The 22,987-nt window shown below is 45.8% G+C and overlaps 1 protein-coding gene across 1 annotated transcript in view; it reads left to right on the forward strand.

Moving 5' to 3' along the window:
* Positions 1-22,987, forward strand: part of INO80 (INO80 complex ATPase subunit) — a 93,880-nt gene that overhangs the window by 18,281 nt on the left and 52,612 nt on the right. The window contains exons 5-17 of the mRNA XM_083167482.1: positions 2,468-2,620; positions 5,161-5,281; positions 6,278-6,489; positions 7,312-7,365; positions 7,636-7,839; positions 8,607-8,793; positions 10,265-10,332; positions 12,488-12,697; positions 13,386-13,466; positions 15,185-15,280; positions 16,389-16,448; positions 20,384-20,526; positions 21,300-21,384. Coding sequence (XP_083023608.1) covers positions 2,468-2,620; positions 5,161-5,281; positions 6,278-6,489; positions 7,312-7,365; positions 7,636-7,839; positions 8,607-8,793; positions 10,265-10,332; positions 12,488-12,697; positions 13,386-13,466; positions 15,185-15,280; positions 16,389-16,448; positions 20,384-20,526; positions 21,300-21,384 — 1,674 coding nt within the window. The remainder of the gene's footprint in view (positions 1-2,467; positions 2,621-5,160; positions 5,282-6,277; positions 6,490-7,311; positions 7,366-7,635; positions 7,840-8,606; positions 8,794-10,264; positions 10,333-12,487; positions 12,698-13,385; positions 13,467-15,184; positions 15,281-16,388; positions 16,449-20,383; positions 20,527-21,299; positions 21,385-22,987) is intronic.

Genomic DNA, 22,987 nt, shown 5'->3' on the forward strand with positions numbered 1-22,987 from the left:
AAGGGAAAACCATGATGTACTTTGAAAACAGCCTTGGATAGCCTGTTTGGTACGAGAGGGAAGGGTCTGGATATATTTATTCCAGCAGGTAAATAACTTGGGGGTTAGGAGTTCCTTGTGGAGTGAGGTCTCCAGCCAGTCCATGGTGAACAGGAAAAGGAGGCGTGAAGTCGCCATGTCTAATGAGGGAGGTGAGGTCTGTACCCATTGCTGTAAGATGGCTTTCTTGCCTACCGCTGAAAGAAGCACAATCAGTTTGGTACTCTTTACCTAGCACGGCGCCCACGATTTTGATTGTGGGCATCGCAGTTAAAAAAATCGCGGGCATTGAATGCACTAAAAATCGGGTGCGACGCGACCGACGCGATGCCCGCGATTTCCTATAGGGAACAATGTTAAATGTCTCAATTGACCCGATTTTCATGTTCAATGCCTCAATTGACCCCGATTTTTCCATAGGAAACAATGTTAAATGGCCCACAGAGGCCAAATAGCCACCCTGAAGTGTGAAATGGCCCCCACAATTGTTAACGCCACCCCACGATCAACGTCAACCCGAAGCGTGGCGAGCCCGCGAGGGGCGGCAGTACGCGTCCTACGACCTTTTCATTCCCCTACTATCCACGTCGGCGTGGAGTTGAGAATAGAATAGTGTGGCGAGCGCAGCGAGCCACCGAGCCCGAAGCGTGGCGAGCGGACGCGGATACCTTCACAGGTAAACGCGTCCCTTCGCGGGCTTCGCAGGTATCCGCGTCCCCTGGCGGGGCTCGCCACGCTTCGGGCTTGGTGGCTCGCTGCGCTCGCCACACTATTCTATTCTCAACTCCACGCCGACGTGGATAGTGGTGGTATGAAAAGGTCGTAGGACGCGTACCGCCGCCCCTCGCGGGCTCGCTGCGCTCGCCACGCTTCGGGTTCACGTTGATCGTGGGGTGGCGTTAACAATTGTGGGGGCCATTTCACACTTCAGGGTGCCTATTTGGGCTCTGTGGGCCATTTAACATTGTTTCCTATGGAAAAATCGGGTCAATTGAGACATTGAACAGGAAAATCGGGTCAATTGAGACATTTAACATTGTTCCCTATGGGAAATTGCGGGCGTCGCGTCGCACCCGATTTTTTAGTGCATTCAATGCCCGCGATGGCCACGATGGGCGCCGTGCTAAGTAAAGAGTACCATCAGTTTTTTATCGTTTTTAGGGATGTTAGATTGATCGGCGATATGCCCAAATAGCGCCCAGGAGTCAGTGCAGCTAAATGACAGTTTAAGTGTGTTTGTAGCGTAGTTATGTAGTATTTGCCAGAAAGTCTGTACCTGAGGGCATTGCCAGAGACAATGATATATATCAGCCTCTGGTGTATGGCATTTAAAAAAATCAGACCTCTCTGCTGTACTCATCAGATAGCAGTGTTTAGGTGAAAGATAGGCTCTGTGAAACATTTATACAGCATTTCTTGGTAGGAACTGGGCGGAATGAGTTTAAGATTTATTAAGAAGATGTCTAAACCATGTTTCTTTATATTTCTGCATTATGCCTGCTTTCCAGTAACACGCAGTATACACAACTCCACTAAGAACGCACTGGCTGTTACAGTTGGCCCCATAAGATGTTCCTCACATGTTACTTCCTGTTCAGTATTGTTGAAAGAGGAATAAACTCTGTAACCCCCGTCTTCAGGAAGGAACTGCAATCTGCCTTTCTTCGTACCTTAGTATCGGTTTCTATAGCCCCTTACTGATGGGTTCTCTCAATAAAACATCCCAAGTGACAGTAAAAATGTTCTCTCAGCAGTCGCCAAAGCTTCGGGGGTGATTTACATATATTATTTTTTTCCCAGCTGCAGTAACGGTCTCCGATATTTTGTAAATGTCTCAGATATTTGTTTTATTCTGGGGTAACACGGTGCGGCACAAGTTTTCACAGCAATGATCTAGAACGCAAGTTCTTAAACTCTAGACTTCACGCAGGTCATGTTTTCCAGGTCACCTATGGATGTTTTAAAATACGACAGTTGTTGAGACAAAGCGCACATGCCGGGTGACATGGAAAACATGATCTGTGTGGGATCCTGAGGACCGAGTTTGAAGATCACTGATCTAGAATATACAAACAAACGATCGCGTGAAAGCCCCCTCCCCCGTCCATGACTGATTTTTTTAAGAAGGTTAACCCTTTGTGTGCCAAGTGGATTTGTCAAAATAGGTGTGAACATTTGTATTCATCATAATGACCAGTATTGTTTCCCTTTATATAGGAAATATAACCTTATTTTACAAAACATTTTTTATTTGGATTTATATAACAAATGTGAGCGACGCCGGCATTTTTAGGGGATATTTTGCGCACCTCTCACAGATGTTGGCACTCACAGGGTTAATTATTAATAAAAAAAAATGATGTTTTTGCCTGATTATTTTTGTGGAACCTTATTATAATTAGATAATACTAATATTTTTTCCCTTTAGAGCATCCTCCTGAGCGAGGACACCAGTGACTCGGATTCTATAAGTGACGATGAAGAGGATGATTACTGCCTCTCAAAGGAGGAGCTTTACGGCATGCTGAGAATGCACAAATACAAGAAGTTTCACCAGAGCAAATATCACAAGGATAAAGAGGTATTGGGGGGAAGGGGGGGTAATTTCTTCTCGTAGTCCACTGCAAATTCTCACATTGGCGTTCAGGTCTGAATTATGCCCTTAATACCGGTAGGCTATTTCATTGTCCATGGCCGTAGACTGGAACAACGTTCTGCATGGTGACTTGTATTTAAAACTTATTTACTAAAATGTATTTCATAAAGTGGTATGGGTGATTGGGTTGCCCCATATTGTGTCAACATGCGTTGGGTCAACCACAGAAGGTCCACATGGTGGAAGGTCAAAAATGTCTAGGTCAACAGTCAAAAGGTCGATGTGAGTCTTTCAAGGTATTTTTTGTCCCGAATGTCGACATGGACACCGTCAAAGTGTTCCGCGTCCCCTCTCATGGCTTGATGCGAATGCCATGCTTCGGGCACGGTGCCTCGCTGTGCTGGGCACACTATTTTATTCTCCCTCCATGCTGTAGTGGATGGTAGGGTATGATATACCACCTGTCGGCACATGTCGGCTAAAAAATAACAACGTGAAAAACACATGTCCACCTTTTCACTGTCGACCTACCATCCCTGTCGACTTTAGCCATGTCAATCTTTTTCAAGTGTGGCAACCTATTCAATAAGTAAGAACTTCACAAATTAAATTGGCTTCAAAATCAGGAAATAGTAAAGTCCCAAGTTACAGTTACAGGAAGTCTTATAAATAAACTGGAGAAAATTGCACCTTCGGAAAAGGCAAATGCAAGGGGGTGTTCTGTCCAGGGTTGTCGCTAGGTTCTCCAGCACTTGCTCCTATGTTCTGCAGAGTGGGAGATTGTGGATGGCATGTGGAAAATCCCCTCTAGAAATCCTACATTTGCCGCTGCTAGGGGAGAGTAATCGCTGATATAAGTGGCACAGGACTGAGCACCTACATGGTAGCACAGGCCTGACAGCCGAGTGCCTATTCAGTCATTGCAGTGCAGAATTGGGTGAGAGATCTGTGGGTGGCTGCCCGCCCAAATAGCATTTGTCTCGGAAGCACATTTGAGTAGCGTGCGTTGAATTTGTCATTAGCCATTGGATTATTAGATTTAGCTTATAGCACACAGGGGTTGATGTTGTGCATTTAATTCCCAGAGTGCTTTAGCCCAGTGTGGATTAATCACTTCTTGTCATTGTATTTGGGACATTACTAGTTCCTGCTTAGGAAGTGAATAGGATTTATTGCGTCATTATTGAATACAATATTTTAGCTCTGGGATTTCGGCGTGCTGTATAGATCTGCATGACCGGATATATACTTTCTATCACCGGTGTTTATGTATTGGTAGGTTTGTTTTTAATGAATTTAGTTTTTTATTAGCCAGTTATATTTCATATGAAATCAAACATTCTGTCTATTCTATTTAATATGGATGCCAATTCACTAGAATTCAGGATTGAAAAATGCCTGATCTCGGGTTTCCCGGGATTGTCTTCCTGCCGCCCCGCATATTTACTCAAATGTGCGCATTACAGTGCGTGAGCAATCCCTGACTGGGAATGGCCGCGGCGAGTTACTTGCCAGGCCATTCGCAGAGAGGATGTGGAGGGATGGGAGCGGTGGCGGCGCTGGGCCATAAGAACGCCCAGTGTTTATGGGCGTCCCCATGAAAACGCAGTTTATTTGCGATGGCAGGAGAAATCGGGATTGCATATACATCGGATGGAGTTCGAACAGGTTTTTAACCTTTCGATGCCGATGCGCGCTCTCCTTCAGCACAAATAGACAGTGCAGCAATGACTATATAGTTAAAACTGAATGCCTGTCTCTGCTTGCCATGTGATTGGATCCCTATCGAATCGGGATTGAATAGCAAGGCTATCGCACCATGTGTACACACCGTAACACTGCACTAACCGTGAGAGTAGAAGGTGAGACCAGGTTGTGCGTGTGGCCGCTTTAATGGTAACAAACCTTACCTAGAACTTCAGTCAACGTAATGGTCAAGGATCTATAATGGATGTTGAGTTGTTCTCCAGAAGCGTGAAAAACGACATAGAGCGCTCCAAGAGCTCTCCCCCCCCCCCTTGCCGGGGGGCGCTGTGGGGGCTAATCATCGCAAATGGCGGGTCGCTCCCAGCACAGACCCGTGTTCTAATCCCGAGGGCGACCTGGCATTTAGGCATATAGCCTTCATTCAGGAATCCCTTTCATACCGTTACTGAGTGTTTGCATAACTGACAAATATCGTTTTACATTCGCTAAGCCACCGTTAGCCTAAAACAGTGATTGACATGAAATGAGTGCGCTGGTCGGGCATAGTGGGCCCTAGGACGCCAGGGGTGAAATATAATACCCTGCAAGCCACCAGGGGTGCTGGACTTTGTGGGAGAATGCCTGTATTTTTAAAGCAGTAGTCATTTATCAGGCAAACCCAAGTGATTTTTGCCTTGTAAATGATTGGCGCTTTAAAAATACAGGTTCCCCTGGCGGCTTGCGGGCTATTACCTATAACCCCAGAGACTCCAGTGATGGAGCTCTTGTCCACGCAGAGGGTTCATAGTAACAATGTCTCTCTCTCTCTTGTCGTCCAGCTGCAGCAGTATCAGTATTACAGTGCGGGTCTCCTCTCTACCCATGACCCATTCTATGAACAACAGCGCCATCTCATGGGACCGAAGAAGAAAAAAATTAAAGAGGAAAAAAAATTCAAAGGTGAGCTGGCGGCTGCGAGGCAGCAATCCCAACAAGAACATCTCCTTCTCCGTACAAGGTACCCAGGGTTTTTAGACTCCGGTTCAGGTACATCTCCATTTTGGAAGTTCTGGATCTGCGCCCCACCGAGCCGTTCCTTCTGGCTTTTCAGACCTTTTGCTTAGCTATCCTAGGGGTTTTCACTCCTCGCTACTTCTACATGCTGGGGATCCAGTTTGGGACTCATTTGTTCTGACCCAGAATCCCCTGAACACCTGTGCAGCGCGGCCAACTAGAAGATATCCTAAATGAACCGCACAAGCGCGTAATTGCTTGTACACACTGCATGATCGCACAAGATGTTATTCCAATTATCCTCAAATATATTGAAGGTATTGCGCCAATACTGCTGGCAGTGTGTACCCGGCCTACGCTGCACATGCGCTCAAGAAGTCCTAACCAATAATAATCAATCGATGCTTCTTATTTACAATATCTGGTTTTGTTTTGTTCTTACCAAATAGTTTTCCTCATTGAAGGATCTCACAGGTCCTTTTCTTTCTGTTTCATCTGTATGACATAGATCTTAGGGTACGATTCGGATCTGCTCGCTAGAACGTGTTTATTCGGGGCCTAGTGGGTAGGTTAGCACCGCCCCATCAAACACACGCCCCCTCCCGCCGCTCAAATGCCCTCTTTTCCCTGCAAGCAGATGTGTACGGTTACACATCCGCTCACAAGCGCCAGCACAGAGGAAAAACGCGTCAATAGTTAAGGATTTTACTTCCACACGGCACCGAAAGGAAGCCCGGGACTTGTTTTCTGCTGCACGGTGTTCTGTGACTTTGAGGCGAGCGCTAAGGTCATGTGACGTCAGCCGCCCGCCCCGACCAGGCAGGAGAACGCCTCCGATCCCTGGGGCCTGCCCAGCATTTCTGTGGTCTTGCCTTATATTTAGTCTGAGATTCTGCTGTGATATTCTCGTTATACGTGTTTATTTGTTTGCCCTTTCTATAGCCAAGTTTAAAAAAATGAAAAAGAAAAGAAGACGGGAGGAGGATCTGTCCGACGACGAGTTACCGCACCGGCGCCACCATGCCAAAGTGTTTGCAAAATTCTCCCACGATGCCCCAACCCCAATAGGAAAGAAGAAGCACCTGACACTGGAGCAACTGAATGCCCGCCGCAGGAAAGTGTGGCTAACTATTGTCAAGAAAGAATTGCCAAAGGTATGTGAGCCTCTGCCATGTGGAATTGGGCATTATGTTACCACGTACTTCTGATGAACATATACAGTAGGCTGGGAAGTGCCCGGTATCCAGGGAACCTTCATTTAATATTCACATTGACTACGTCCTTCCTTGCTTCTGCTGTGTCCTTGCCAGTGGCGGGTCTAATGACCATTCAGTGATTGCTGGAACCATGGCTGCATATCACAGACACCAATATCCAAGGGATCAGACGAGTGGTCTCAAAGTAGAGACTTGGGGCATCGACAGGTCGTCCGGGCCCCCATAAAATGGAGGAGGCGTGGCCACCAGGAGGGGGGCGAGGCCACCCCCTCCTCACCTGTGAAAAAAATAAATGAGAGGGAGAGAGAGGAAAGACTGCTGCTGCACCTGTCTCTCTCCCCAGCTCCATACACGGCACTGAGCAGCGTGGGCTGAGCAGGGGAGAGAGGATGTGCTGCGGCAGCAGCCTGTCTTGTCTCTCTCTCCCCACTGCTCGGCTCCCTGCAACTCAGGAGGGGGACACGGGTTTGTGTGTGTGTGGCCCTTTGTTGAGGATGGCGGTAGAAGTTCAGCATGGAGGGCGCCTATATGTGAATACTGATATTCTGTATATTCTTTCTAAAATGGGTTGTGTAAAACCTGTATTTAAGGGGTTAATTTACAAAGACGGGAGTTCTATTGAAGAGAGGATGTTGCAATAGTCCATCAAGTTCCACCTATATATTATATATTATATACTATAGCCGTTGTTTCACATAAATACCGCTTCAGCTTTTGTTAAATGGTAACGTTGGAAATAATGAGCTCGTTCTTTTCCAGGCCTACAAGCAAAAGGTCTCAGCCCGCAACTTACTGCTAACAAACAGCAAAAAGGTGAGTGGTCTGTCTGTAAAACAATACTAAATACCGTTAGTAAATGTGCTCTAGTGGACTCGCTGAGGTTTTTGGCTGTCAGTATTATTGTTATTATATTACACCCCTTTCACAGTGAACATCAAATCACCGGGTGAAGCAGTTGCACCTGTTAATTTGTTCAGTGTGAAAGGGTCAACCTGGGCCTTAATCCCGGGTCACCGATGCTGGTATTTTATATTTTTAAGCTTTTTGTTATTTTATTGTTTTTACCCTTCCCGGTTCATCCAGCTGGCTCATCAGTGCATGCGGGAGGTGCGCAGAGCTGCTCTCCAAGCACAGAAGAACTGCAAGGAAACCCTTCCACGGGCACGCCGGCTGACCAAGGAGATGTCCATGTACTGGAAGAAGTACGACAAGGTGGAGAAAGAGCACCGCAAGCGGGCGGAGAAAGAGGCCTTAGAGCAGCGCAAACTGGATGAGGAAATGAGAGAGGTAAGACGGAGCGGTATTACTATCATCTAGCGTACCGGGGTCACAGAGCGCAAATAAACACTGCTACCAGCGTTTCCAGTAATGAGGGCGATTTAGACCTGGTCGCCCCGGTTAGAATTGGCCCCCCCGGCCGATGGCGCGGGTTTGCACACGCATGAATATGTGCATATGCAAACCTCGGGAGCGAACGCTTTAGGTGAGTTACACACCCTCCGGATCAATGGTGGGCGGGAAGGGGGTGGACGCAGGAGACTACCTAGCATTTTATTGGTGTGCCCACAAAACGATGGGGGTACCACTGCAAATGTAAGCATGCACATGCATCATCGAGGTGGCCGGCTGGCGTTGCTTTTCTTCAGCGCCCGCTTCCAATTCGCAGAATATATAAATATATGCCAGCCTAGCGAGCTGGTCTGAATCAGGCCTAATGAGAAGACATTTCACCATCGGAGGAGCCTCACGTGAGTCTCTTATTTCCTGTTGTCATTGTCCGGCTAACTAGCACATTCTAGCACAACATGTTGACGCATCACATAACCTTCCAGAATTGCATTGCGCTGTCAGGTCCTTTATGACATCCGAGTAAAGGAAAATGAAATGATAAAGTGTCGTTATTTGCACAATCCCCGACTATTCCTTATCCAGTAACTCCAGATACACGACTCCGCTGTAATCATTTGTTCCCACCAAACACTGCACACGGTTTCATTCTGCCGTCTCGGTGGTTTTACAATCACAACCTTCACTTTGTTTGGTTACGATTCCAGGCTAAGAGGCAGCAGAGAAAGCTGAACTTCCTGATAACGCAGACAGAGCTGTACGCGCACTTTGTCAGCCGCAAGCGGGAATCTGGTCCAGACGACATACAGGAGGAGATCTTGCGCAAACTCGAAGACAGCTCAGTCCCTCGACAAGTCGGAGGCGTCTCCTTAATCATCGGGCAAGAAGATTATGGTACGCGATGGCAATGTGAGCCATTAAGCTGTGACAATCCAATGCCTTCTAGACTTAAATCATGTTGATAAGAGCCTGTCCTTTACATATATATATATATATATAAAATAAATCTAGTTCTGTTTATACTAATACTAGAGAGGGCCATGTCTAGTGACCCTTATCAGTACTGTGGCTGTTCTTATATAAGTGTCGCTTTAGTTCAGTGATGTCACTGGTACTGCTACAGAAAGTGAAAGAGGTCAAATTATTATAGTGTTCATTCTAGCATCTGCCATCTTTGAAAACCCATGCAGTTCCTCTTCCCTGCCTGGGGTGTCACTGTCTGCTGTAGTGCTTCTAGCACAGTGTGATCTGTATATCAGCACTGATATGCAAACCAGACCTGTGCTAGAAACACCACAGCAGACCGCGACACCCCAGACAGGGAACAGGAACTGCATGGGTTTTCAAAGATGGCGAGTGCTAGAATGAACACTACATTAAATATGCATTTTTGGAACAAAACTAATGTAAAGGTTGTGTTTCCATATGTCACCAGGTAAGACATGGTTACTGTTAAAAGGTTTAATAAAAAGACCAGACACTGCTACCTTATGGTATATAGCATGTGGAAGAAATTTGTGTTGTCGAGTTTTTCCCTGTAGATGCTAAGGGTGGTATTCAATCTGTGCCTATATTTCCCGACAGGAGAAATACCGGCACTCACCTATTCAATGCTGCGGTCAATGACAGCATTAAAGGGTGCAAGATTCAACTTTTTATAAAGTCTGTTTTGTCGAAAAGGTTTTTTGACAATCCGCGGCAGTTTTCACCGATCCACGCACTTTCCGACACTCAACAGTCGGGACATTAACCCTTTGAGTGCCAAAGGAATTTGTCAAAATAGGTGTGAAAATTGCCAAGCAAACGGGTTTTTATTAACCCTTTGAGTGCCAACGTTGCTTTTAGAGATCCTCAAAATACCTGTTAAAAAATGCCAGCGCTCTCTTTTTTTTGGGTGCAATATTTAACTAAACTTCAATTAATTGACCTGGCTGTATTTGTATTCATTAATACATTTATAGCGGATATCTTGAGGATCGCTCCCAGCAACGTTGGCACTCAAACGGTTAAATTCCGAGTGTCGCGTTACTGTCAGATCAGTTGAAAACGCTCTGATGGTCGGAATCCCAGACTGAATACCCCCTAAGCCAATGTCCTCCAATTGAATGAGACACAGATTTAACAGAAGTTAAAATCACATTATTATTATTATAATTATTGGGGGGGGGGTTAGACCTAAAATTTTAGTATGATTGCCAGCCACAACAATGAATAAACTGACAACTCAGAGGGGACCTTAGAATGTTGCCGTCGACTTTACACCAAATGTTCTCATCTTTACCTTATTCACATCTCATCCCGATCACATCCCGATCACATCCCGATCACATCCCGATCACAGCCGCTCATTTACCTGTATTTTCAGACAGTGACTATTTCAAGTGTCAGGCCCTGAAGAACGCAGAGGAGGCTTTCAGGATTCATCAGGCGCAGGTGAGTGTTTTCTAATGGTAGAATTTTTAATTGTCAATCTGTCCGGTTACCAATATTTTTATGGGAATGTTACTTAAACAAATCAAGATAACCTATATAGAGTCTCTGGACTCGATTAGCAGCCAATTGTATCCTCAGGCCCCCAGAAAAATCCAACTCGTTCATGTCCTTTTTAAGGTGCGGTGCCCAGAACTGAACACAATACTCCAAGTGTGGTCTCACCAACGCCTTGTAAAGAGGCACTGTCACATTGGCATCCCTTGAATCCATGCCCCTTGTAATGCACGCCAGTGTCCGGTTTGCTTTTGCTGCTGAACTTGAGCAGTGAGCACTATTACCCAATTTATCATCTATGATGACCCCCGAGTCCTTCTCTACAGCAGAATTCCCTATAATCACTCCATTTAGCCTATAAGTAGCCTCAGTCAGCAAGGGATGCTTTCAGTCCTGGAGTCTAATCCCTTCCAAGATTCCTGCTTAGTGGGGGCACAGCGTGGGTCGCCAGCAGTGGTAGATCACTTGCTAAATGCTCTAGGTCTCCCTCTCGATTGGCTGTTTGCCAAGAGTGTAGGTCTATCTGCTCAATCTACCGTGGTGTGCCCACAGCTGACTCCTGTGGAACCTGCTTGGGATCTGGGCTTATCTCTGTATGTCCAATGTGCAATTCAATGAAGTGCTCCCCGACAGTGCGCACAGCAGCCTATCTAGTTGTGTATTGAGGGTTTTCCCTTTTCTCTCACAGTATAAAATACAAACAAGACCAGGCGCTGATGTGTTCAACACGTATAGTACTTCTCCGCCGTGAGTATACCAGAAGTACCAAGCAGAGGAAAGATAATCATATGGTGAAGTACAGTTAGGTACAACAACAAAAATGTAATCAACACAGAACAGTGTCTGGTAGGTCACATTCAGATCCTCCAGATATGAACATACAAGTCTAAAATTCCAGTATAACAATTGTATATTAAAAATCCATGTGGGGGAGCCTCTTATTGACTCGACAAGTGGGGCAATTACCGGATGAGTTGGAACTGATAGCCAGTCTAAGTAGCGCATGTGAATCTGTCCCGGGGCAAATCACAGATATCAGCTCCTCCACGTCTCGGCACCTCACTCCCGAGTCAACCCGACAGTACTCCCAGACTGACGCGTTTCGACTCCTGCTGGAGTCTTTTTCAAAGTCTCTAATAGTGTCGACGTGGAGGAGCTGATATCTGTGACTTGCCCCGGGACAGATTCACATGCGCTACTTGAGCTGGCTATCAGTTCCATCTCATCCGGTAATTGCCCCACTTGTCGAGTCAATAAGAGGCTCCCCCACATGGATTTTTAATATACAATTGTTATACTGGAATTTTAGACTTGTATGTTCATATCTGGAGGATCTGAATGTGACCTACCAGAAACTGTTCTGTGTTGATTACATTTTTGTTGTTGTACCTAACTGTACTTCACCATATGATTATCTTTCCTCTGCATGGTACTTCTGGTATACTCACGGCGGAGAAGTACTGTACGTGTTGAACACATCAGCGCCTGCTCTTAAGTTATGTATATTTCTTGTCTGTATGTCCAATGTCTAGGACAGATGTCCCTCTCAGCTAATCTTATGCCCTACACTCTGGATATAACTCTGAGTCTGACATCTCATCGTGTCCAGAGTCTTCAGATCTTGATTTGTCCTCCGTGCAGGGTGACAAGTAGCTTTACCCAATTAACGTGGCTGCATTAATTAGGGCAGTGAAGTCCCCCTAGCTGATTAAGGTTTCAGATTTGATGACCGCTCAGGAGGTATATCTCTTCAAGCACAAAACAAGTAGGGGTACCCTTTCCTTCTACTCAACCGGGAGAGGGAAATAACACGCAAACTGTGCACCAATCCCTTTTCAGAGAGGCCGTGGTTTAGTTCTGGGTTCTATAGAGTAACCAAAGACTGCACAACTATCCATAGGTACTTCTGCAAACATCCTAAACATACAAAGTTGTATTTGATTAAATATTTCTAGATTCCCCATAAGAACATCATATGCCCAGGAGAATTTCATCTAAGCTTATTTTTCTATGCTGAAAGCCACCTTGTATTACTTCCAGGGAGGTTGAAGAAGGTCCAAAGATCATGGAATTATCTTGACTTGTGTCTGTTTCACTCTAGACAAGGGCTTTTGACGAAGATTCCAAGGAGAGCAGGATAGCCGCTTTACGGGTGGCCAGTAAATCCGAGTCAGGCTTTGGAGAGAGTTACAGTCTGGCGAATCCCTCTATCCGAGCCGGGGAGGAAATTCCGCAACCCACCATATTTAGCGGCAAACTCAAAGGGTACCAGCTGAAAGGCATGAACTGGCTGGCAAACTTATATGAACAGGTAACACCGTCCTACTATACTATTATACTATTATGAACAGGTAACACCGTCCTACTATACTATTATACTATTATGAACAGGTAACACCGTCCTACTATACTATTATACTATTATGAACAGGTAACACCGTCCTACTATACTATTATACTATTATGAACAGGTAACTACCGTACGTACAATGCTATTGCTAATGTTTAAAAATTTTGCATTTTTTAAAGTATTTAAAGTTAAATTAGAGCTTTTGATTTTTGTTCATACTGTTGCATGGCGAGCTTTAAGGTTGGGTACACAATTACCGATGGATCAGACACCTGGTTGATCCGCCACCCGATCTAACGGTAAGGTGTATGCACAAATGATCTTCTGCATACACACTTACCAATCTGCCTACTGATATGTCTGGCAGCAGAACCATTTGAATATATCCGACAACCTATCACGCGATCAGCCGTACACACGGCCCAATATACCGCTACATCTGCACGATAAATCGGATTCAGCTATGCGTCAGCACTGAACTGATAGGTCTGGGAATGACATCGTTTACAGATCTATCAGATGCTCACAGCTGCCGGGGAGCTAATGATACAATGTCAATCGTACGATATATCTAAAGTGTGTACCCAGCCTAAACATAAGTCAATCAGAATACCAATAATTGTTTCATCCTTTGTTTTTGTACTTTCAGGGTATTAATGGGATCCTGGCTGATGAGATGGGATTGGGGAAGACTGTTCAGAGCATAGCTCTACTTGCCCATCTGGCAGAGGTGAGAGCCATCTCTGGCGAAGCTTTTGTGGTCAATGTTCCCAGGCCGTAACAATAACTTCTGTTCCGCTGTAGGGAACAGTCCTCATAACAGCAGCGTTGGAGGAAATTGTGGGGCAGATGTATTAAGTCTGGTGAAGCAGAAAGTGATAACACAGCAGCCAATCAGCTTCTAAATGCCAAGTTACAGGCCGGGTTTGAAAAATGATGGGTGCTGATTGGCTGCTGCGTTATCACTTTCCACTTTATCACTTCACCAGGCCTTACCCATATGACCCGGTGTCCCTTATTGTTCGCTATGTTCACATTTCAGCAGGTCCGCTCCCTTTCTTCAGTGTGATCAGGATTATGACTAACAAAGTGTATTGGGTTTTTTTTCGGGAATATTTAGCCGTACCCATGGCTACCTGGGAAAGGCGTGTCTGGGGGGAGCAGTGACTGTATAAAGGTTTACAATACAAGAGGCAGACATTCAATTGTAGCCTGCCTGACTGAACGAAGCAATGCTCTATAACTTATATGTAGAATAAATCTAACAGCTGCGAATTCATTTCATGCCAATAAGAGACCTTTTTTCTTTTATGGCCGCTGTTCCGGTGAATTTATTACCCTGCACCTTAATCCCATTCCGCTTGTTTTTCTGTACATATTTCGGCTAGGTGCTGCGGAACCCTTGATGATGATAATAACATCACCTGTTGTCTTGTGTAGGGCATAGAGTGTAATATTAGCGAATAACATACAACTGGGCACATGTAAAGCTGCAGAACACCCCACACTGGCAGAAACCTCTCCGGTGCCCCCGGGTCTGCTTTGTGCTTCTCCGTTCCATGTACAGCCCCAGCTGAAATAGGGAGGCGGTGTGCAGGAGGGACACGGTATGAAGGCCTACATACATTCCGTAGCCCACTAAAGCTCGACAGGGTTTGGGACAACACATGAAATATGCCGACAGTCGGAAGGTGCAACATGAGTTTTTCTCTCTTTAAAAACAGACCATATTTGACCCTACCATTCACCAGGACGTGGCGGGAGAATATAATAGTGCCTAGGGCACAGTGCCCGAAGCATGGCGAGCGCACGCGGTACACTGATGCGGTCGGTGTCCATGTCGACATTCGCTGCAGGAAAAAAGTGAAAAACTCATGTTGACCTTTTGACTGTCGGACCTTCCCATTGTCAACATAATGTTTGTGTTGACCTCTGACCCTGTAGACTTCGACCTGTCGACCTGTGTGTCATGTTTCGATCTAATGTATTTAGACCTTCATAGTACCAACCCTATTTTATTTATTACCAGTTTCTTATATAGCACACACATATTCCGCAGCGCTGTACAGAGACTATTATTACCAGTTATTGTATAGCGCACACATATTCCGCAGCGCTGTACAGAGACTATTATTACCAGTTATTATATAGCGCACACATATTCCACAGTGCTGTACAGAGGATATTTGAACACTCACATCAGTCCCTGCCCCAGCGGAGCTTACAATCGATATAACCCATCCCCATGTTGGATAGGCAGCTGTAAAGGTGCGTACACACGGGGCGATTTATCGCCAGGCAAACTCCCATCACTGGCAATATGGTGGCCAGCGGTTTCAGCCCGTATCGCTGCCGTGTGTACATACAGGGATTGCTCATAGCAGTCTGCAGATCACAGGTGGGAAGACGACGCACTATAACCTTTTACTTTACCTGTTCTTTATCCAGCGAGAGAATATCTGGGGGCCCTTCCTGATTATTTCCCCCGCCTCAACACTCAACAACTGGCATCAGGAGTTTTCCAGATTTGTACCAAGATTTAAGGTAAGGAGGCGCTCGGCCGTTCTCATCTCATATTGTCAGACCATGCAGCCAAGTTTCTGAATTTCATCAATCATTCACCCTCAGTGCTACACAATGGGAACCCTAATGCGGCCCATACACTTGCCAGATATAGGGTACAATCGTTTCGATAAATCGCAGCATTAAATTGGCATTCCAGCATTGGGGCTAAAAGATAAGCCCTGAGTCAATCAGCTGCCGTAATGACTGGGTTTAATAGCGTTCTGTTACTTAAGCCAGCAGAGTTGATGCTTTACGTGAGGTATGACCCCTATGGAGAGCAGCCCCCTTTATATGTTTGGTGGTAGATGATGATCGTAACACAACAGTAGCTGGATGGCCGACAATGTGTAGTTCAACAGGTCAACCTACATATAGGGGTGTATTCAGTGGCGGTGCGAGCTGTGACAGTATTCAACTTACCCCCCTGCATTCGCCGATTTCCCCCTTGCTCTGTTTTTGGAGCGAGGGATAAATGGTGTATGCAGCCACTGAAACAGCGGATAAAAGCAGCAGGCTCCCTGCATTCGCCCCGAGCCTCGCTGCTTGGGGGAATCCTCGCCGTTCTGTAACAGCCAGGATTCCCCCGGAATGTTGAATACGGAGAGCGGCCAGCACGGGGGTTATACAGCGAGGATCACTTGTTTTCTCGCCGTTTAATCCCCTCGCCGGCCGCATTAAATACGGGCCATAGTTGTAATAAGTCGTTGTGGCAATAGTCGACGTAAGAAAATAAATCAAGGTAATTTTATTTATTTTTTAACCTTTCTCATACTTCACCATCCACGCAGACTTCGATTGAGGCTTGTAAAGTGCAGGGACGCCTGTCGGAAGCAGAGTGAGCGACGCTGTGTGCTAATTAGTGCTCAGGTGTCGAAGTTGACACAAAAAAATTTCATGTCGGCCTTTTTTTTTTTTCAGTGCTGCCCTTACGCATGTCGACATTTTGGGGTAAATCTATGAACTGACATTGTAGGCGTTGTGAGCGATACCTCACCCTAATAAGACTTAGTTTTGTAACATAAAGATGTACTTATATAATGTAACCCTACCACAATCCGCAACAATGCTTCTTTATTCTCTGCATTAGGTACTGCCTTATTGGGGCAACCCTCATGAAAGAAAAGTCATCAGGAAATTCTGGGGTCAGGTGAGATTTAATGAGCAAACGCGCTATGGTTTATTTGTTACAAATATTATTATTATTATAATTGTATTGCCACAAGTGTTTCTCAGCGCCGTACAAAGGAACAGTACAGGGAGACAAAACTTGGCATAACATTGAATAAATACCGCCCAAAATACAGTACAAATAAAGAGCGCCACAGATCAATACACATTACAGCTTACATATAAGTAGTGAGGACTCAATCAAAATACGATAAGAGGCTTGAGGCCAATGATGGAGATGAGTATGCGGACGAAGATGGTCACTGAGTGTTGGAGTATAGGAGAGCTGTGTACATATAAACTTCACTCCGGTGTCTTGGGAAATAATAATTGTGAGATGCATGTAATGGGGCCTAAACACAGCGCTCTGCGCCAAACGATCTGTCCGGACCAGTGGCCCTGACACCGGCGATTATACATTTATCCAGCATGCTGGAAATCGATCGCCGGGCAATAGCGACGTGCGGGGCCAGGCATCGATATCGCTGTGGCTCCTGCACACAGAGCGATGTAGGGGCATCTAGTGAGATCGCTTAGAAAATGCCCTGAAATCACCCGGTGTGTAGGCCACATAAGGGGTAAATTAATGAAGATGGGAGTTCTATTGAAGATGAGATGTTTCCCATAGCAACCAATCGGAATCTACTTATTTATTTAGCACCCTCTGGGATATAATAGATAGACTTTGTTCTTAGAATAGAACGCCCATTTTAGTACATAGACCCTTAAGCATCCTATGATAATTCCTCACTAACATAGACTGGGACAGGCTCCTGTGCACAAAGCGTGTTCTAGCGGGATGCAGTCCAAATCCCGACAACCATTGACCGATGGTCAAAATCCCGACAAGGTTAAAATACCGACATTTAAAATCCCGACAAGGTCAAAATACCGACATATAGAAAGTAGACAGGTGAAAAAGTCAACTGGACTTTCGGTCGACAGGTCGCGAGGTCGTCATGGGTTTTTTCACCCGACATGTGCCGACAGGCTGTATATCATGCCCTACCATCCACTACGGCGTGGAGGGAGAATAAAATAGTGTGCCCGAAGCATGGCGAGCGATGCGAGGGGCTGCGGTTGACTTCCAGCTGTGTCCATGTCGACTGTCTCAACATTCGGGTAAAAAAAACAGTGAAAAAACCCATGTCGACCGAAAGTCATGTTGACTTTTTCACCTGTCTACATTCTATATGTCGGGATTTTGACCATGTCGGGATTTTGACCATGTCGGGATTTTGACCGTCGGGATTTCATACCAAATCCGTTCGAACAGTGATGAGCTGTAGCTGTGACTTGGTAACTTCTGTAGATACAGTGAGGCATCTGTGTTCCATGGTACTATAGAGCTGTAGTGGGATGTCTGTTGGCCCTTGCTACATGACGATTGAAAGAATTACAGTACGTTGTGTGTGTGTGTATTGCTGATTTTATTTCTGTGTGTGTGTGTGTGTGTGTGTGTGTGTCGGTAAGTGTCTGGCGAGCAGGCAGGGTACTTGGAAGAGGATGATGGGTAATTATTACTTGTTATATAGTTTTAGTCCTCTCTATATGTAAAAGATTTTAGCTCCAAAGGCCGTTTTCTGTTCTTCGTTAAATTTGTATTTTTTACAATGTATTTATTTTATCCCGCAATACTTCCAATGTGTCTTTTGTGTAGATGCATTAGTGCATAGCGGGAGACATCTGGGAATCAGCCAGCACTAAAGCACATTTGGGATTCACATCATCTCTCGCTCCTTAAAGGTTCCGGCCTGGTCTTCTGTCCTACTTGTGTGACCAGCCTTGTATTACTGCCTTCCTCACATCTCAGGCGGCAATGTTATTTGTGCCCACAATGAAACTAAAGCTTCTAAGACAGTTTTTGGCATTGGGCATCGCCCCAATTAGATTCTAGATATCATTTCTCTGTCGCTTTCTAAAAAATGATAGACTGGATCTTATTGGTTGTTATGGGCAAAGCCACCACTTGTGTTTCGTAGAAGCTTTAGTAAATCTCATTTATGAAATGTTGGGGGGGCGCCGCTTCGTCCCCTGTCAGCGAGAATTGGGGAGGAGCCAATAAGCCTCTTGGCCTAATTGCTTAGGGGGTTATTCTGGTTGAATTCGCAGCCTTGCAAATCCACCAAAGCCCACCCGCCGAATGTACGCCCACCCGCCCCCTTCCCAGCGCGAGTTCGCCCGCACAGGCTACGAATGGATGTTTAGCATAAACCTCCATTAGTATGCCGCGGGTAACCGCCCACATCTTTATGGTCGCCGACCATTGAAAGTTGTGGAAGGTGCACGCATATAAAAGTGACCTTCAAGTCGCTTCCATATGCGTGCGCGCTGGGAAGGATATGGGCATCTGGTGATGTCAGCTGTCAGCCCCAATGCTTGGTGTGGTCAGTGGCTCCCCAGCTGTTGTAAGACTGCAGATCCCAGCATGCTGGAACTTGTAGTTTCACAACAGCTGGAGGGCCGCAGGTTGCCCGGCCATACACATTCTTCTGTATACCACACCACTACATGGCTGTTCTTTCCCCACCATTGGGCCTGATTCAGACCTCTTCACTAGGCGTATGTGCCCCGCCCCGCCGAATCCCCTCTCTAACGTGATGGGATGTGTAGGCTCACAGATCTTCTCGCATTAGGGCGCACGGGTGAAAAATCATTCGATGGTCGATCCCAATCTAATGATTTTTTACCCATTCGCTAATAAGTCAGTCTAGAGTTCATTGAATTTTATTATGGCCGCAGATCATCGAATTCAGGGCAGGTGCTGACGTCAGCCGCCCACCCCAAACAGGGGGCACGCCTATAAAACGTTAGTTGTTCCCCTTCTCACCCCTCCTGGAGCGAACAAGCACAAAAAGAGCTCCTTTTCCATCCGATTCCGATAAATCAGTGGTGCAGTACGAGTGATCTAGGGGCTCCTATACGTCACTCCCAGGACCACACATCGGATCGGTTGGAAAACACATACAAACGATGTATCGGCCCGATAGGTCGTAATCGAATTAAGTGTTTTAGGGACCTTTACTTTCAGCGAATCGTTTTAGTGTCATCCAGCTTTTGTTTGCCATGAATGTGGGACATAGGTAGTCACCATAGTCTTTTCCGTCTCGTCATGTCTGCGCTGACACCACCCAACCCCATAGAGCTTTCCTCACAGTAGGTTCATCCATCCTGCAGTTTTATATTTCCTTATGGTTTCTCATTATAGCTGGAGTTCAAAGGCCGGTGTTCAATTAGCCATGGTAATTGTGTCACCGGTGGGCTATTCAATTAGCCCTGATCAGCTGGCACATTTCACGGAACAGTTTTTTTTCAGCCACCTTTGATGCCGATTCGATTCCAGATATGCAGCCCTGCAGCATCAAATCGAATAGAAAAATAGACAGTGCAGGGATCATTACATAGTACAGATCGGCACAGTATAGTCCTAATCGAATCGCAAGCAAAATCGCATCGTGTGAACACCCTTTACGTTTTTTGTACAGTAGATCACACAAAAATGCTATTTATAAGGTATTTAAGAAAAACAAATATATATATATATATTTTTTTTAAAGAAAATCGTATTGGATACATTTTAAAATCACGTTCTTGACCTAATTCAATTATTTAAAAAAACAACCTACAATTTCTGAGTGGATTTGGGAGGAAATATTAGCCAGTTAAGTGGGGAACAGATCTGTAGATTTGGGGGGAAGTCACAGCCTAAGAGATCATGTTTCTCAGTGCACTCAGTATTCATGCTACCAGTGTATTCTCTTATTCATCCAAATCTCGCTTTCTGGGTGACTACATGAGCTGGGTATTGTGTGCTGTGTTTTGTTGTACAGAAAAGGCACCGGTTACGGTTTCATATTTTGGATGTAGACAAAACTGACACTAACGCTTCACCCTTTCTCCCTCCTGTAATTTCAGAAGACGCTGTACACACAAGAAGCCCCTTTCCACGTGGTGATCACCAGCTACCAGTTGGTGGTGCAAGATGTAAAATACTTCCAGCGGGTGAAGTGGCAGTACATGGTGCTGGATGAGGCCCAGGCCCTGAAGAGCAGTTCTAGGTAACTTCTCTGTCCTTTCCCTGCCTAATGCCACCCAAACAATGGGTGAATGAGGTGGTGGATAACTGTGGGTGTGGGTTGTTAGGTCGCCATGGGTCTAGGTCGCCATGGGTCTAGGTCGCCATGGGTCTAGGTCGACATGGGTCTAGGTCAACATGGGGCTTTTCACAGTTTTTTTACCCGAGTGTCGACACAGTAAACATGGACACAGTTTGAAGTGCACCACATCCCCTCGCATGGCTCGATTCACTCGCCATGCTTCGGGCACGGTGCCTCGCTACGCTCGGCGCACTATTTTAGTCTCCCACCACGCCCTAGTGGATGGTAGGGCATAAAACACCGCCTGTCGGCACGTCGGCTCAAAAAACAATGAAAAACCCTATGTCGACCTAGCCCATATCGACCTAATGCTTGTGTCGACCTAGAGCCATGTCTACCTTGCTGCCTGTCGACCTAGTGGTGTCGACCCAATGCTTGTCGACCTAGTTGGTGTAGACCTAAAGACCGTATCCCATAACTGTAAGGTGGCAATTCTCATCTAATTGATTCTACAGCAATTTGGGGCCTAGTCACGAAGCAGTGAAAAGAGCAGAGAAAGTTGCTCATAGCAACCGTCAGCTTTGAAGTAACATCAAGTGCATACTATCAGCTGATTGGTTGCCATAGGTAACCTCTCTGCTTCATGAATAGACCGGCTTATTTGTAAATACTTGGTCAATAGTATGAAATAGTCCAGATCTTGACCAATGAAATCTGTTCTCTCTCGTTTACAGCGTTCGGTGGAAGATCCTGCTCCAGTTCCAGTGTCGGAATCGACTCCTGCTAACCGGGACCCCTATTCAAAATACCATGGCTGAGGTGTGTATGGAGTGCGATCGGGAAATGTTATCGGCTCGGGGGGAACGAACCTTCTGTAAAATCCATCTGCTCAACAAAGTTTAATCAGCTGGTGCATATATATATAATGTACAGCGTTATTGGGGGCCCGTGTATTACCCCTGTCACTGTACACTGGTGCAATATATAATGTACAGCGTTATTGGGGGCCCGTGTATTACCCCTGTCACTGTACACTGCTGCAATATATAACGTACAGCGTTATTGGGGGCCCGTGTATTACCCCTGTCACTGTACACTGGTGCAATATATAATGTACAGCGTTATTGGGGGCCCGTGTATTACCCCTGTCACTGTACACTGCTGCAATATATAACGTACAGCGTTATTGGGGGCCCGTGTATTACCCCTGTCACTGTACACTGCTGCAATATATAATGTACAGCGTTATTGGGGGCCCGTGTATTACCCCTGTCACTGTACACTGCTGCAATATATAATGTGCTTGGTAATTGTTCTAGTTACATATCCTTACATCATGACCATGCTGTGTACACACAGTTAGATAGAACTTTCAATTTTGGCTGGAAAGTCAAAATTTAATGGAAATCGAATCAAAATCGAATGCATTTAGCAGCATTCGATGCAAATTCGATCCCACGTTTAATGCAAATTGAAAAAGAAACTTGCCAGGCGACACTGTATAGTAGTAATTGAATTGAACAGCATATCGAATGGAATTCCATGTGGGGTGTACACACGCTTCGATCCGGCAGCCATCGATACCGATTTGATAGCGATGGCTGCCCGGGGCCCAGCATGTTACCAGATTCGGACAGCACAGGACGGCTTTCGATCTAGCGGGGCTGCGCATCAGGATCCAATCTACATCGAATGCAGCTAATGCGATTCAGTGTCATTTTCAATTTGATTTGGATTATATAGTCCAAACGGAATAAAAAATGACACTGGATCGCACTGTGTGTACACAGCATTAGACTCCAGAATAAAAGCAGGGTCTGAGACTCAGGGTTGATCTTTCACACTAGAAAAAGTCATTGAATAGGAAGCCGCCACTATTTCCCCTGTTAAGAATAGCCGCGGCACATTTAATACCCCACTTAGTCTGAATGTAGTATAATTTGATATCCAAAAGTCTAACCATTGAAACTTAATGCATTAACCCTCCACCAGGTGGCAGTGTGGTATAGGAAATGCATTTTATCCTAACATCTTGCTATTCACGCCAGAGGTAACTTGTTTACGAACACATCCTTTTGTCCTTGGCTTGACCTAGAAGCCGCATGTGGAACGTGCCCACCTGGTTTGCATTTAGAAACGATTTAAACATTTTATTCTCCACTTAATACGCTTTAACCCCTTCAGTGGTGATATTTTTTTTTAGGGATGCTTCCCACTGGGCGAGTTTTTTATGGGGAGCGCTCCCTAAAAAAAAAAAAAAAAAAGCCCCACCACACTCTCCCTGGGTCCGGGCAGCACCGATGAACTGTCAATCAGCCGCTGCTCGGCCCTGCGCCCCGCCGCCCAGTCTTTGCTCCCGGCAGCCGGCTTGTCATAAGCCGGCGCCGGAGATGTCAATAGCAAACCCAGAGGGAAGGGGGGA

This window comes from Crinia signifera, chromosome 12, assembly GCF_055691185.1.
Source record: "Crinia signifera chromosome 12, ASM5569118v1, whole genome shotgun sequence".
Taxonomy (NCBI): Eukaryota; Metazoa; Chordata; class Amphibia; order Anura; family Myobatrachidae; genus Crinia; species Crinia signifera.